The sequence below is a fragment of the Achroia grisella genome, unplaced genomic scaffold (assembly GCF_030625045.1).
Source record: "Achroia grisella isolate CSIRO2021 unplaced genomic scaffold, CSIRO_AGI_Agris_v1 utg1241, whole genome shotgun sequence".
NCBI lineage: Eukaryota > Metazoa > Arthropoda > Insecta > Lepidoptera > Pyralidae > Achroia > Achroia grisella.
The window spans coordinates 1,188,283-1,205,055 of record NW_026712604.1 but is presented as its reverse complement, the minus strand read 5'-3'; the positions used below and the strand labels follow the sequence as shown (position 1 = coordinate 1,205,055).

The following is a 16,773-nucleotide window of genomic DNA, read 5'->3' as shown; positions in this document are numbered from 1 at the left end:
ATCAATAAATAAAATTATTTTATACCAGTTATTAACAGTAACATTTATCATTAAAAATAAAACCTTACTCCGCATTTTTAGAGTTGCATTTTCGGTCAGACATTATTTTTTTTGTACATGTGTGTTCATCATTAGGTTTAAGTAGACATTGAGAAACTCGAAGTGAATGCCTTCTGAATATAGATATAGAGAACATTTTAACCTCTTACGAGTGTTAGTGATTATTTAATTCCAAACAAAGAACAAATATATAAAGTAATGATAATAATTATATATATTATATAGATGCATGAAGTAAAATGTTGATGAGTTATTAAACAGGTTTGAAAATGCTTAATGCTGGTGCTCCCACACTGAAAATCTTTGTATACAATATATATAATTGTGTATACATTTTATATATTATAATAAATTTTAAACATTGTGTTTAGTGTGGGAGCGCCATCATAGTATGCAAGGCGTAAAATAATATGTTACAATTCGAAATCTGAGGATGGAAGCCGTGATATTAATGTAATAATACTTATGTATATTTTTCAGCAAACAAATATTTGATTAAAAAATCGTATATGAAATAGTTTATCGTGTACTCAAACATCCCATTCGTACGACAACTAACCGCCATATAATGAGGGGAGGTCGGCTGTTAATTAGAAGAACAAGTATCCCCATTGCTACCAATTGAAGCTGGGATCTAATCTCAATATCCAACCTATAGGACCAACTGACCTAACTTCATTCTCATTCATCTCTTATCTACCATTGGTGCCACGCCAGCATATAAAGTTAGCGTAGGAGACATCCATAATTACCCCCATATTATGGCTTTACCCCCTTTATACCACCGCGGTCCTTGTATTACCCCTATTTTGTCATGACATAGTGCTGCTTATCTTTACAAGCAATGACTTACATCAGACAGGCCGTATTTTTTTTGCATTTACAGTGTTTAGAAAAATTACTCAACTATCAAAGCTCCTGTTGGAAATGTTAGTAAAAACAGATCTTATCCCAGTTTACAAATCAGGAGAGTATTACGTTATCAAGTATATTAGATGTCATACCTAATCTAATGAAATATAATATTGTGGTTTACCTACTGCGGAACTTTCTGTAAAATATCTTAAATACAGGATATAAATAATAAAATTCACTTCCTACAATATTGCAATTTATGGAAAAATATCAAAAATATATAAACATCATAATTTGAATTTATGTAGCTTTGTTATGTATTTGATTATGTAAAACATCTGTGGTTAAAAAATACTACATATTAAAAAAGCAAATATTCCATTTTTAAAATACACCCGATTCGTGAGGGTTCATATTATCGTCTATTGATAATCAGACGACAACAATAAATTAAACATCTTTACGTCGCTATCTACCATTTTAGTAATAAAATAATAGATGGCGTATTGAAAATATGTTGACAAAATAATTATATTAGCTTAAGAGAGTATTTTTCTCATCTTTCTTTAGTCTATATATTGCCCCATATTTGACATCTGTGAAAATTCATACCAATTCTAACCATTTTTGTTTGAATTCTTAACACAAACAACTACGGTTTTCGCTTCGTTGTAGTATTAATAAGAAGCAGCATCCCCAACAACATATTCTTACATATTGCAAATTTCTAAAATCGACTTTAAAAGTATACCATTAAAATCGAGTTTCGAACATTAGAAGTTTATGTTATTGTTTATTAAGCGTGCGATTGCGTAAGAATTGGACTGTAGTCGTATTCTAAATACAAAATCTTATTTTGACATTTGCCGAAATTGAACTTTAACGACGTTTAAATAAGAATATATTCTATAGTGAATTAAGCATTGAATAAAAATTAAACGGTTATATAAGATCTTTTTCATTGCTTTGTAATCGTAAAAATATTTTTGATATATTTAAACCGTTCAATATGAGAGTAAATAGTTATAATTTTGATATGAACAACTGAGGTACAGGTACCTAGGTACTTAATTACCAGTTTAAACATTGCAAATAAATATATGAGAATATGTTTGTATTAAATAGGAAACAATTTCTAAAGCTGTCAGAAATCGAATTTGTACTGAGCTCAATGTATCATTTATTTTTCGTCGAGAGGGTCTATACCGTAAACCCCATATGTTTTGACGGGTGGAGTTTTGCCTTTTTCTATTATAATATTACACACAATGGGTCATCTATAAATTATTTTACACGAATGTAATGATTTTATGACCTCTTTTCCGTCCTTGTCACAACTGGCCACATTTATGGGAATCCGCTCTGTCTAATACGACGTCACATAAATATTTTGAAATACACTAAAAACTTAAAGTTGGACTAAAAATAATGTTTAAGATTTTCACTGGAGTTAAATTTACCAATTGGAATATTTAGATATATTAGATTTTAATATGTGAAGTTACGAAACTTAAGACTCCACTCCTTGTCACACAATGTCTTACTCCATCAACTCATTCGTCCTACCTCACCCTCAACATGTGACGATATTTATAGATGGCCCCCAATTAAAAAGCAAAGTATAAATATCAAATTGTCTATGGTTTCTCTAACGGATATACTCCTCCTTATTTAACTCTATTCTTGGCACTTTAGTCTCAAATATAACCGATGGTTTCCAGATTATAAGCGTCTCATTACCGAGGATTGGGCTCAAACTTAGTGCCTTGAACTTAAAAAAAAAACATATACTCCATATATAAACAGCTATATTATATGGTAAATACTACTAAATACTCTCAAGAATACATTAAAATGAAATTTATAATCCACCAGGCATTATAGTTCGCCAGTCAATATAGCAGAACGTCAATGCCGCCAAAATATAGAGACATCTCTATACAATAGTCTATTCTGTGACAATGAAGACACTTCTCATAAAATACCGCGACTGCCAAAGTTCCAGTCTAAATTCCACTATTAGTTTTACTTGTAATAATTAGGCGTCACTTGATGCGTGTTGTCCTGGTCACACAGATTCTGTATCATGTAATAAAATTTATATATGTATATATACCAAAAGTAACTCAATATACAAATGAAAATGATCTATGTTACTTTGATTAGTACGTTTTGAAAATTATATATTATTTGCACATTTAGGACCGTTTTGACACAGTAGTTTTCTACCGATATATTTTCATTGTTTCATCATCAAACCCAATCTGTGTAACCGTAGTAAATTAACTATGCATTATGCGACACCTAATTAATAGATATAACTATTAGTTAAATTTATAGCTCCAATATACAGTATAGACCCTCATATATCAGGGATTTGGTAACTATAGATTAGTTTATTACTTCTTTTATTTTAATTAATACAAAACATGTTACTTAATTGTAGCTTTATCCACCAATTTCGTTACTCTCCCTTTCCTCTTTCGTCCGCCACATATTATGGGCTGCACATGATCCTAAAGTCAGAGTCAAAATTGGAGCAGTGAAGATGGGGCCAAACTTGTATACACGAGGCCACAACGCACCGTAGACCATAAATTGTCGAAAACGATTTGCTGCACAAGTCCATCTAGGAATCGATCCAGGATACTCCCCACCACTGCTATACTACCCCTAATTTTAGGGTCGTGTGGAGAACATTTATACACATGTTACCTCTTATGGAAGATTTAAAACGAAATAGTATCAAATTCTATAAGAATCTAGTTGAAATAAATTTTTATATTATACGACAGTGTAGTTTTAATATTAAAACAACTGTTTTGATTGTTACATTGTTTATTGGCCTTACACAATAAATGTATGGTATTTTTACATTGTTCAATAAATAATATATTACTATTCGGCACTACCCAGTGTTCTGCTTTCATATAGTCTGTGGATATTGATAAGCTTATTAGGGATCGTCATATTAATCACACAATAAAGTGTTGGCAAAGGATTGATGAAGTGTGACATTGTGACAAGCAGTGGGAGGAGTCGTGAATTTCGTGACAAAACATTTCAAAAGGTTCATTAAATTATTAGAAATGAAAATAATACGTATTAGGTAATTGCTTCTTGTTCGTTAATTAAATTTCTAGATAACAATATATATATATATAAAGGCAACACAAATCTAAATTACAAATTGTTAGGAAAATAACAAAATTACAGTAACAAATAATTAATGAATTTATATATAAAGATGTCGAATTTCACACTAGTATTATGTTGCTATTTGTGAAAGTTTATTAGTGTGTTAGTTTGTTTTGTAAATAGTGTCAACATTATATAGAATAGTCCTGGTTTTCCTAAAATAAACTGTAAATATATGCCGTCACACTAAGAAGTAGCCACACAAATCTGACCATCTGTGTCAAAAAGAGGATGGATAAAATTCATGAAATTCGCGTGACATTAATATAGGGAATGACATAATTTCGAAAAATAAATTAAGGTATCCACTGGTTTAATTACATGATGTTCAAAGTGCTTTAGAATTTTTTTGATGACCACTTATGATGAGAAATACTAATGATCCGCCCCGGTTTCGCTCAGGCGATCACGATTTTGTAATCGATATTTACTTTGATAGTCCCCGATGGTTATTTATCATGTACAGACAGTAATGTGTTCATTCTCATTATTTGTATACATTGATGCATATATTCTTGTCCCCATACGTACAACTTTTAAAAGCCGAAAATACATTATAGGACGCTTTAGGATGTGTTACATTACGGAATTCTTATACTGTAAAAAATAGCATGTGTTTTTGTAATGAGGTCTTACTTTACCCTTAAAATTCGCCTATTTTGCACTTATGACTTGACACCTATCACAGAATTGATTCGACATTTCCTATTGACTAAGGTCATGTTTATCATTTATCTATATATTTTATCATTTTCTTTTATTACTTATATCATTAATTCATTATGAATTCTATAATGATAAAAGTAATAAAACACATAGCAATGACTGTTTAACTCTGTCTACAGACAGAAACTGGTAATACAATCAAATCAAAATTCCATTGGCATTTCTATACCATAGCTTTTATCTGTTTGTGACATCAGACAGATAAAATTAAGTTTATTTCAGATATACAATTAGGAAAAATCAAGGGATCATTATGTCTGCCCATAAAATAATTAATTTACCATCTACCCGCTGCTCTTCACAGTTTACCCGTAATCATGGCCGTTGAAACACCGCCGAAATATCGGGAACGTGGTAAGATCTCGTGATTTTTTCTAATTGTATGTAAAAATAATGACACCGTCAAATTTAAAACAGTACATATATATACAATTTAATTGCATTTCCGTAATATTTGAGTTTCAAACAATTATATTCCAAACTAATAATAAAGTATTTTCAATTCGACATGCATTATGTCAGACTGTACATTATAAAACAACATCGTTACAAATATATGATTTCTATACGCAACTGGCAAATGGAAATAACTTGAATTAACATGATTTTTAATAGACAATCTAACACTTGTAAATAATATATCGTCCTTATATGTAACTGGGAAAAAATCCTTCACCTTATACCACTCAATTCACTGTATTTTGCATTTTAACACTGGCTGTATACCATCTAGCTATGGGTCAAACGTGCCATCTCTAAATAGAATTTCATTTTGTAAATTATCAGCACCGACCAAAATTAACTTTGGTTATAACAAATGTCAACAATTAACTAAACTCACGCTCACATTATGACGGCTTCTCACTACTTTGAGGTTGTAGAGGAGATGGTAACAAAGACGCTGCTGTGGGGGACTCATTATCGTCTAACAGTGAAGTGGATTCTTTTTGTACTGGACTGAACGGGTCTCTACTGCTAGTCTGTGGCAGACTTGGACCTGGAGGGCTGAAAGGGTCAACTCCTCTATGAACTATTTCAAATGGATCTAGCGTTTGATTAGCTCTATATGTTAAGCTGAATTCGTCGAACTTGTCTAATATGGTGTTTAGAGATTCAGGCGCAGCCGGTTGTGGGGCGAAAGGATCAAACATTTGCTTTTTAAGCACATCAGGACTAAAAGGGTCTTTGGCTTCTGGTTTTGGGGCATCTTCGGCTATACTGTTGTCGCCACTCAGGTCTGACAGATCTATATCGTAGTTTATATTACTCAAGCCCGGCGCCATCTGGTCCGCCCCGAATTCGTCTGGTGTCATCAGTTCGTCTATAGATCTGGAGTCGAACGGCGAGAACCCTAGTGGTGATGGTGTAAGGAGTTCCAGAGAACTCGTCTGCTTGAGATCCCATGGCTGGTCTAGGTGTTGTGGGGATTTAGAAGGTGACGATTTGTCTATGACTTCGAATCCTAAAATATTGAGCTTTTCTATATCTTCAGTTGCTTGAACAGAGTTTGCGGGTGTTTGTGTTTCCATTTGATGGTCCTGTGGAAAACTTTCGCCATTTGTCTGACTGACTGGCCGGTTTTCAGAAACCGTTTCTGGAATAGGTCTGGTGTCTTCCAACGTGCTCGTATCTAAATCTATGAGCGGTGTTAGTGGCGTTTCTTTTAATTTTCCTATGCGTGGGACCTCCCGGCGCGGTTTTATTTCCAGTGGTGTTTTGGTGAGAACGTCTTGAACTTTCTTCGATATTTGTTCCTGCGCATATAAAATCGTCTGATTGATAAATAACCCAAAAAAACGTATTTATTGAAGCGCGATAAACCTAAAGTTAAAATAACCAAAGAAAATAAATACTAGGAGAGTATAATCATACAGGAATTTCCTGTATATTAAAATTTGCCTTATTCTATAAATAAAAACCAATTAAAGTAATCAGGACAGCATAATCTTCTGATACTTTATAAGCTGTCATTTATATCATTGTAATATCTTTTTATAATAGTAACCGATGGTTTATTATCTTGAGTTGAGTTTATGATATCAAGAACTATCTCGCATAGAGAACTCTATCGGATGTCCAGCTGTAAACTGTAAATAGTAAATCACATAGACAGATACATATGTATATGAGTGTATATGTATATAATTATAAGTAAAAGCAGTTTTGAGGTTTGATGTATGCTTTTCTTTTTTAGTGAAATTTAAAAATGCTTTTCTAAACTATAGTCTGGATCAGCAAGTAATCAGAAAGTATAGATCTTTTATACTGTAAATAGTAAACCGCATACATAGACACATATGTATATGAGTGTATATGTATATATAAGTAAAAACAGTTTTGCGACTTGATGTAGGCTTTTCTTTTTGTATGAAATTAAAATAAAAATTCTAAACTATAGTTTGGATCAGCAAGTAATCAGATAGTATGCATTGTTTTATATTTTAAATTTACGATCAGCAAGTTGGTGTGTACCTCGAACGTGATCGAGTCGACTGCGAGGCGTTCCGCGCGGCGCTGCATGTCTTCAAGGTCTTCGTGCGCCGCCTGCAGCGCCGCCTGGTGCTCCGCCTCCTCGCGCTCCGCCCCACACAGCAGCAGCGCCGCAGCCTGACACCACCACACAATCATAATTTTTTTTTAATATATGAGAATGGAATGATGCGAGGGCATAGGGATTGCTAGTAATGTGAATTAAGTAATTAATTCACATTCGCTAGCAATGTACCAACTCGGATTGACCACGCGGTTCCACCTAGAAACCGTCGTGACAATTTCGTCGTAAAGTGACCTAACCTCATACCCATTGTATCATCCTCCACTGGTGCCCTGCCAGTGTAACTCATGCAAGCGAGGGCATTATTCCATTATAATATTTTTTTTTTAGTGGATGATAATGGAATGATGCACCCGCCTGCGCTAACGGTTTACGCTGGCGGGGCACCAGTGGAGGATGAATTTATTACGAATTTGTCACGATGGTTTCCAGGGGGAACCGCGTGGAGGCTACCTGACATGATACCTTGCTAGCACTGGGATCATCAATCCACATCACTAACAAACACTTTCCACCGATTATCATTAATTAAAAAAATGGAATGGAACATGAGGTCAGGTCAGTTGACCCATCATGACATATTCACCAGGAAAATATCATGAGTTCCATGGGGAAAAAACCTCACTGAGCTATATTTAAATATTTATGGTTTATCTTTATAAGTATTATTATTTAGTAGTATGTGTGCCGAAATTTTCAAATAAATGATATATCTATCTATCAGAGGGAACCGCGTGGAGGTTAACCTGATATAGTACATTACTGGCAATGGGTTCATCAGTCCACATTATTAACAATCCCATTTCCCTTACACCGTAGTAAAAAGAACATCATTTTGTATTGTGTATGCTGTTGGTTTCAAATAAATAAATGATGTGAACTTACCCAGGAACTTCCCCCGATGGAGGCAGGCATCGCCATGTAGCAATCGAATTCCTTCTTGTCCATGTTCAGGGACTCGGCCGTCAGGTTCTCGATGAATGATATCGCGCAACACTGATTATAAAGATAATAACAATAAACATTTTTCTTATTCACATTTTTAATGGATGGATATCCGACTAAGCGGTGGATTAAAAAAATTGTTATCACTATTAAAAACTGCTAAAATTAAGTTTATTTGAATTCTATCAAATAGAAAATTATTCAAATAAACTTAAATATAAGCACTTTTTAATGTATTTTAAAGTGTTCCCATCTGCGCTACCGGTTTATGCTGGCTGTACCAGTGCAGTCAGGCATACAGTACAGGCACCAGTAGAAATAAGTGAGCCCATCGTGACAAGTTCACCAGGAATTTATGACGATTATAAATTCCTGGTGAACTTGTCACGATGGGCTAACCGACCTGATCTCATATTTTCCAGGGGGCAACGCGTGGATGTCGACCTGACATAGTACGTCGCTACGTAATGGTGTTATTAGCATACATAATGTATTAGTCCACATAATTAACATTTATTATCCTCCCCCAATATGGCCAGCACGGGGTCCGCTTGCACGTGGTTGAAAACAAGGAAGACCAAGCTTCGCACGGCATTTTCTTTAAACTAAAATAACACTAGTAGAATTTTCAAAATCGGATCAATAGTACCAGATTAGCTTGAACATTCAAATTCACAAATATTAGCATTGTAGCAAAAAACTGGAGTCGTGTCGTATCAACATTTATAGAGGATGATGGAAGATCATGGAAAGTAGCAAGAGCTCCACCGCCAAGAGTGTGGTTCTTAAATTATGTACGAATGAATATTAGTATATATTGAAGTATATTACAATTCTATTTATTTGAACTAGTAATAATGTTGTCAGCTACATACCAAATTTGTGAAGTAGTAACCGCCCTCTCCAGTCATCAGGCGTTGTGCGTTGCAAAACCGAGTCACGAAGTTTATATTGCTTACTAATCGAGGCGGATTAGCCTTTAGCACCTGGATAATAAAATAAAAAGAAATTAGTATACAGAACACCTTAGGACATAGAATTGTTAACAATAATAATAAATCACACAACGCCATTTCGTCCCATGCTAAGTAGAGCTTGAGTTATGGGTACTAGATAACTGATATACTTAATATATATTTTGTAAGGTATAAATTATACAGAGGAGGGTAAGGGAATTGTTAGTAATGTGGTCTGCTAACTCCGTGATTGGCAATGTACCAAATTAGATTCCTTCATGGGGTTCCCATTGTGATATATTCTTGGTAAATTTGCCATGATGGCTAACTGTCCTAATATTATATTCATGTTATCTTCCTACACTGGTGCCCAGGCAGCGAAAAGCGTTAGCGCAGGCAGGTGCCACATTCCATTAGCATCCATTAAAAAATATATACATAGAAAATATATACCTATAATTTGTTAGGTCGAAGTCTATATAGACTACCATATCCTTATGGTAAATAATTACCATATAGTAACCCATGGAATCCATCTCTTAATTATCAAATTTCCATCATTACATAGTATAAAACAAAGTCGTCAGTGCTGTCTGTTCGCTTATATCTTTTAAATTACGCAACGGATATCAATGCAGTTTTCAGCAATAAATAGTGTAATTCAAGAAAAAGTTTCATATGTGTAATACACGCGTTTTATGATATAGAACAAGCCGAGAAATCAAAAGTGAAAAGCCAGGACGATTCGATAGTTAAATATATATAAAAAAAAATTGGAAATAGCCATTTCTAAACTTGAACCACCTTACATTAAACTTGGCGGATGATTTATTGTAAATCGGTCGGCGGTAGGTATGATGGGCTGACCGTAAATATGAGTGCGGGCAGCAGGTCGTCAGCGGAGGCCGGGGCTCCGTCGCGGGCGCAGAGTGCGAGCACGTGGCGACAGCAGCGCCGCACCTGCCGCAGCTTACCGCCGGGTGACGGCGCGCTGTCCATACCCAGAAGTTCTACAACCAAATACATATATAAATAAAATATTTAATAATAATAATAATATTTATTTGTCCCAAATAAATGATTAGATTTTTTGCTTTTCAAATAGCATATGCTGGTGATCACTATTCTCCTAAATATGAATTTAAAATGAATCCGTATTATTGTAATATGTACAACATTTATTTGAAAATACGACCTGAGTTTCTTGTCAGTACCTCTCATCTTAAAATCATTCCGAACTGACGGACATATCAGAAAAGTCTGTAATAGTAGGTATATGGTACATGGTCATGAATAAATATATTTTGAAATTGAAATTGAATAAACTATTACTTTTTTCTATTATATTATACCACGTAGCTGGCAAAAATACAAACGGCCCATCTGATGGTAAACGGTTACGCGGAGAAAGTCGCGAGTACAGCTAATCATGAATAAAATTATTGTACTGTTCGAAGAATCAAACCCGCGACCATCGCAAGTTAAGGTATGCTAAACGGCAAGACCACCTAGACAGCAAGATAAATTATTTACTTGAAGGTTTCTATAAACATGATATTTATCCTTATCGAAATAAATACATTAACAAATATTAGGCGCTTGCGAAGCCGGGTCGCGTTGCTATTATAACTGTAATCATACAACATAATAAAGCAAGTAAAATTTACCGTTTATCGCCTTGTACAGCAGCTGTCGACAGGAGGCGCTGTTCCTGTCCAGCTTGCACTCGAGATGCTTCTCCCCGACCCAGCTCAGCTGCTGTATCCGTTCGGACATCGCTCGATCCGCTCGTTCGTCATCAGTGCCAATCGGCGAAAACACAACGGACGGCAGACTAAAAATTAAAAAAATAACAATAATAATAATAATCTGAGGACAATTCACACAGCGCCATCTAGTCCCATTTAAGCTAGCTAAAGCTTGTGTTATGGGTACTAGATAACTGATATAAATACATAGATTTTTTTTTTCGTAAATACATACATATTATAGATAGAAAAGACCGATACAAACAATCATACTCATGAATACAAATGTTTGTGACGTGCGAGGAAGCGAACCCGTGACCATTGGACGTAAAGCGGTGTGCGAGACCGCTAGACTACCAATGTCGTCAGTCACAATATAGCCGCGAACGTTTGGTTCATTCACTATTCGGGTACATCATGTTTCAGAGAGGGAAACTTCGAGCAGTTCCCGGGACGTGTAGTTTTATGGGGGCCCTTTACCGACGTACGACGTTACCAGAACACTCACCTTTACGGCTCGTGTTTCTCTCCCTGCCCAGCTAAATCTGGTAGGTGCCCGCTGGTACAGCTTCTATATACCGTTTCTATTATATATATTGTTGCCGAAAGCAACGTTTTTGATAGTTTTTTTTTATATATTTTTTATTTTTATATTTTGACGTTCTATGTATAAACACAGAACGTCAGGTATATAAATACCGATTGTTTTCTAATGCCATATTCCTGCTATTTTCGTTTTTGCTAACGAGCTGAGTTTCTTGTCAGTTCTTCTCATCTCGAAATCATTCCGAACTGACGGTAGATTTGACATATCATAAGAGTCTGTAATAGACCTACATGAATAAAGATATTTTGAATTTGATTTTGAATACATATTTTACCTGACCTAGGAACGTGTCTCATTATAAACCTGTTTAATACAGTCCTTTCGTAACAGTTATAGTTATGAAATATATAATAGTTACATTAACATTGTTGATGTTTTATTATTAAAAATCATAGGCTTGAAAGTCTTTTTTAATAACTTTATTTGAATAAAGATGAGTAGAGATCTTTCAGTACTCACTCGTGTAAATAAGTCATGGCGTGTTTTTCAACGAAATCCATAAGCTGTTCCTTCATGTCTGGATCCACGCTGGCGAAGTGTTGCGACGTGTCCATATGTTTCATAAAACGCTATCGGACAATACATTTAAAATACAGTAAAATAATAATTATTATAACCATGAACAATCTACACAGGGGCATCTAGTTCCAAGCTAAACAGAGCTTATGTTATGACATAATATAGGTACTAACTAGACAAATGATATAAATACTTAGATACATTTTTTTAATACATACATAATATACATAAAAAACACCCAGACCAATACAAACAATCATACTCATAAATACAAATGTTTGTACCGTGCGAGGTATCGAACCTGCGACTGTTTGTTTAGGCAATCCTATAACCGCTACACCACCGAGGACATTAAAATAGGAAGAGAAAACATCTAAGTACGTTCACTGATATATATGTTATTTACATAAGTGTTTATACCGTTCGAACCCCTAGTGGTGCCCTCAGACTAAAGTCGTATCCGTCAGGCAGGAGTTGGCCTTCAGCCGCTCCATAAGTCCTTCCGCGGGTTTGGAGTGCCATCTGCACTCGCCCACTATCGTCCGGTGTAGATGTAAGGTCAGCTGCGGCCAACAGCATTAGAGTTCAAAAAAAAATGTTTATAATTTTATGCACGACCTACTCTAATTTTTGTAAATACTCTCTTTACAAAGGTTGTCTGGAAGATATTGCATAGTTTTATTTTTTACAATTATTTTTGTTAATATCAATATGCTCCCTCTAATATGGTTGAGCGCAATGATGGCTGGCTCATACGTCATACTCGTGAATAGGTGTTGCTTGTGGAGACTGGTCTGTTCGGGTTACGAACACTGATTAGACTATTTGCTTTTGCAATAGCATATGCTGGTGGTCACTCTATTCTCCCAAATTTGAATTTAAATTAATCTCTATTATTGTAAACACGTCCAACATTTATTTGAAAAGAATACGAACTGAGTTTCTTGTCATTCTTCTCATCTCTCGAAGTCATTACGAGCTGATGGTAGATTTGACATATCATGAGAGTAATAGACCTAAATAAAGATATTTTGTTTTTTTTTTAATTTTGTCCTTTCTATGTTGGTGCAAGGGTTATAAATTTAAAAAAATAAGAAAAATTTTCGCTTACCTGGTACTGCCTCTGCACTCTCTCCGACAATTCGTCGACAGTCATCACATTGGCGCACTTGATAACATCCATAATAAAAGTGTGGACAAACACCCGCGCGTCTCTGTCCACTTGTGGGGGTAGTGTGGGGAAACGTGTGCGAAACTCCTGTTTCATACCATCTTTGACCATAGGCGGTATTTTAAACTCCGGCGGCCTCTTCTCTGGGGTATGATCGTGATCATCTGTTTAAACATCAAAAATATACTTAGTTTGGAGCTAGATGGCGCTGTAGGAATTGTCAAGGGTTATTAATATTATTATTATATCCTATTTAAGGTATACCATGAAAGCTCGTGGTATCTGAAATTAAATTATACTATCTGAGTATTTATAAAGTTTTGGCACTCTAATCCGTAACTCCTACTTTCAAGTTCCTATATTATTTATTTCATATTAGCTGGAAATGTTGAAAATTTTTGAAACATTCCTTTTTCAGTTAATGTAGTTTATTATTAATCAAGAAATATATTCTAACAGGTTTTTTTGAAACTATTCTATGCTGTTGGCAGCAGCTCACCTTTAGAGCTTCACAGAATGATAGCGAGGGCAGATAGTACTCCATACCCGCAAGACTTGCAGCGGTTAAAGGCCAACTCCTGCCTAAGGGATAACTTTAGTCTGAGGGCACCACTATTGTAGCAAGTAGACTTGTTTGTTCTTCCAATTAAATAAAGTATAACTCTTTAATCTGATCGCATACACAAAGTTTACCTGTGCTGCTTTTCTTGAAAACTGTAAACTTAAGGAGATTGTGTTTCTTCAACGTCTCGCTCTGCCGCTGCCGTTTTTCCTCGAATTTGGAGAATGACGAGCGTGCGGCCAGCTTCAAGCCCTGATCTGGTTTTTTCTGCTCAGGTTTTGGTAGAGTGGCTGATGTTGCTTTCTCTGATGATCAAGAATATAAGAGCTACAATATTAAATAATAGGTTATTAGAAACGGGCAAGAGTGACTAGCATTTTGCCAAAATTAGTTTCAGGGAAACTAAATTTGGCAAAATGCTAGTGAATATATCACACTAATTGACCTGACCTCACGCTCATCTTGCCATCCTTCACTGATGCCTCGCCAGTGTATACCATTAGTGCAAGGGAGTGCATAATTCCATAATGATCAATGAAAAAGAAATTAAAAAATATTCAAACAGTAATATTAGAAATAAAAAATAAAATGAGTGCAATTATTATGGTGTGTGAATGTAAAGCAATGTCAAGGAAGCAAAAGAGTTCTATTTGAATATGACCCTTATGGATTCTATTATTTTTGCTGAAAATAATGTTATGATGAATAAAACACTTTCTGTGAACCATGATTCACGCTGCGCTCGGCCCACAGGCCTTAACTGTTCTCTGGGCAGTATCAATAACCATGATCGCACATATATTTTTAACCAACCATATATTATCTTATACATATAATCATATAATTCTCATGTCACAATGTTAGTTACCATACTCCTCCCAAACGGCTTGACTGATTTTTATGAAATTTTATATGCATATTCAGTAGGTCTGAGAATCGGCTACTATCTATTTTTCATACCCCAAAGTGATAAGGGTTGTCCACCCCTAACATTATTTTTTGGGCAAAATTTATTATTTATATTTTTTTATTATGTGTCATTAAAAAATACATACAACCCTAAATTTTCACCCTTCAATCACCAATCCCTATTTTTTATAGCATTATTAATTTATATGGCAAAACAATGTTTGCCGGGACAGCTAGTATACTATTATACTACTAACTAAAAAAGTAAATTGTTATAATATTCCAGTAAATATACAAAATTGATTTTAACATCGCTGACAAACACCAAATAAGAGATTACTATACAGTCTATATTAAGACATTATCTATTTCCTTGTCTTCACTTCCTTATTCTGTTACTTTAGATATAAAATCGATCTGTAATTTTTCCATACTTAGATACTTTTGAAGCCAAGCTCTATCAGCCATCAACTACATATCTGAATAGTGTACTTAAAGCAATATTTAGATGATGCCACAACAGATCTTTAAATATTTAAAAAATATCTATACACATATGTAAATACATATCTGTCACATTCTATAGAATAAAACTGTTTATTATTTTGTTTTAGTTTATTAATTGCAATCAAAAAATAAAATAGTTCATCAATATTGTATTCAGAATATGTTATAATAATGGCAACATTATTTGATCTTCTCTAAAATCAAAGTTATCTAATCTGTTGTATAAAATTAATTATAGGTATGATATTTACATATCACCATCATAATTATGTATATATACTTATAATTATATATATATATATATATATATATATATCAATATATACACTTTATTACGCCTTTAAATAGGTACTTTATTCAAGATTTAATCAAGGCACAAGACAATTGTTTTTATTTCTATATTCAAACTTTCCCAAATGCAAAAATTAAACATATATATTCTTTATTCAAATATTTCTATAATTTATTTAGTATTTCTAGCAAATATTCTGTTTAGTTTAATGCAGTGTAAATTGTCCAGGGTTATTATTAGTATTACTTCACTAAATGCTTTAAAAAAAAATAATAGAGTATAAATTAAATTACAGTTTTACAATATTCTGTTAATTATACAGGTTTTATATATTATTGCAATTAAAAGAACTTCAGCCAAAACAATATAATAGATTCACTGTAACATAGTAAATATAAAATGAAACATCATACCTGCCCTCCGTTGTCGACTCATTTGCTCTCTATGACACATGGAGCAGTATCCCTGCCATTGCGGGTTCCCGAAGTAGTCACAGCCATTTTTGCACTTCAAATCGCTCTGCTCGAACCTCAGCAGAGGCATCTTGGAGGCAAACATTATATACTTATAGGATCGCTTCAAATTCGGTCCGTACAACATTGTTACAGATTACAGTTAAACTCTAGCAACTACCCTCACTGTTTATACTAATTTTAAAGCCCTGCACTCGTATATTCTCCCAAAAACAAGGTTACTGCCCTCAGCCCATCTCCTCAAGAAGTTGCCACAATTTATACGGATTTTCGACTGTAGAGTAGCATTCATTGCAATACAAATGTAACGGTGGTCGTTCAACGATTTTCATCGTTATATAGGCGCTTCTTATCAGAAAAATGTACTTAAATGGCCCAGATAACATTATGAATATACGTCAATACAAAAAGTTTTCATGCAACCATTCTTACACTCCATTTAATATTATACTAAAGAATTAAGACCGCCAGTACTCACCGTAACAAGTTTCTTAATTTAATACGTCTGTATTTTATAATATAAATTTTATAATTAGACGAAATTGAATTGGATAAATTACTCAATAACAAAAAATATTTTGACAATCTTATTATTATTGATTGACACAGTGAAATGACTGCAGTAAATGTGTGACTGACAGTGATTGATGTTAAAGAAAGAGAGCTCTCCTTTTGGCTTTGGAATCTAGCA

General features: G+C 34.3%; 1 protein-coding gene across 2 annotated transcripts; it reads right to left on the bottom strand.

The window, feature by feature from the left end:
• Window positions 1-4,962: 4,962 nt before the first annotated feature.
• LOC131854632 (rab5 GDP/GTP exchange factor) lies at window positions 4,963-16,679 on the bottom strand. 2 transcript variants are annotated; one of them, XM_059205760.1, is made up of 11 exons: window positions 16,561-16,679; window positions 16,023-16,152; window positions 14,033-14,206; window positions 13,280-13,503; window positions 12,109-12,218; window positions 10,962-11,128; window positions 10,162-10,304; window positions 9,214-9,324; window positions 8,279-8,389; window positions 7,312-7,446; window positions 4,963-6,593 (listed from the first exon to the last, which is right to left on the bottom strand). In XM_059205760.1, the coding sequence occupies exons 2-11, from the start codon at window positions 16,150-16,152 to the stop codon at window positions 5,688-5,690; spliced, it is 2,211 nt and encodes a 736-aa protein (XP_059061743.1). In that variant the 5' UTR covers window positions 16,561-16,679; the 3' UTR covers window positions 4,963-5,687. The 2 variants fall into 2 exon arrangements, with proteins under 2 accessions (XP_059061743.1, XP_059061742.1); XM_059205759.1 differs by lacking the exon at window positions 16,561-16,679 and having other exon boundaries at window positions 16,023-16,529.
• Between the last annotated feature and the right edge of the window lie 94 nt (window positions 16,680-16,773).

What these genes read in the sequence shown, in the direction of transcription:
- LOC131854632 (XM_059205759.1), bottom strand. Translation starts at nt 16,209, where the DNA reads ATGTTGTACGGACCGAATTTGAAGCGATCCTATAAGTATATAATGTTT. An exon ending in GAGTGCAGAGGCAGTACCAG is followed by an intron (nt 12,219 to 13,279) that starts GTAAGCGAAAAT and finishes ATTGTCCGATAG; the next exon opens with CGTTTTATGAAACATATGGA. An exon ending in TCGACTCGATCACGTTCGAG is followed by an intron (nt 6,594 to 7,311) that starts GTACACACCAAC and finishes TTATATGCGCAG; the next exon opens with GAACAAATATCGAAGAAAGT.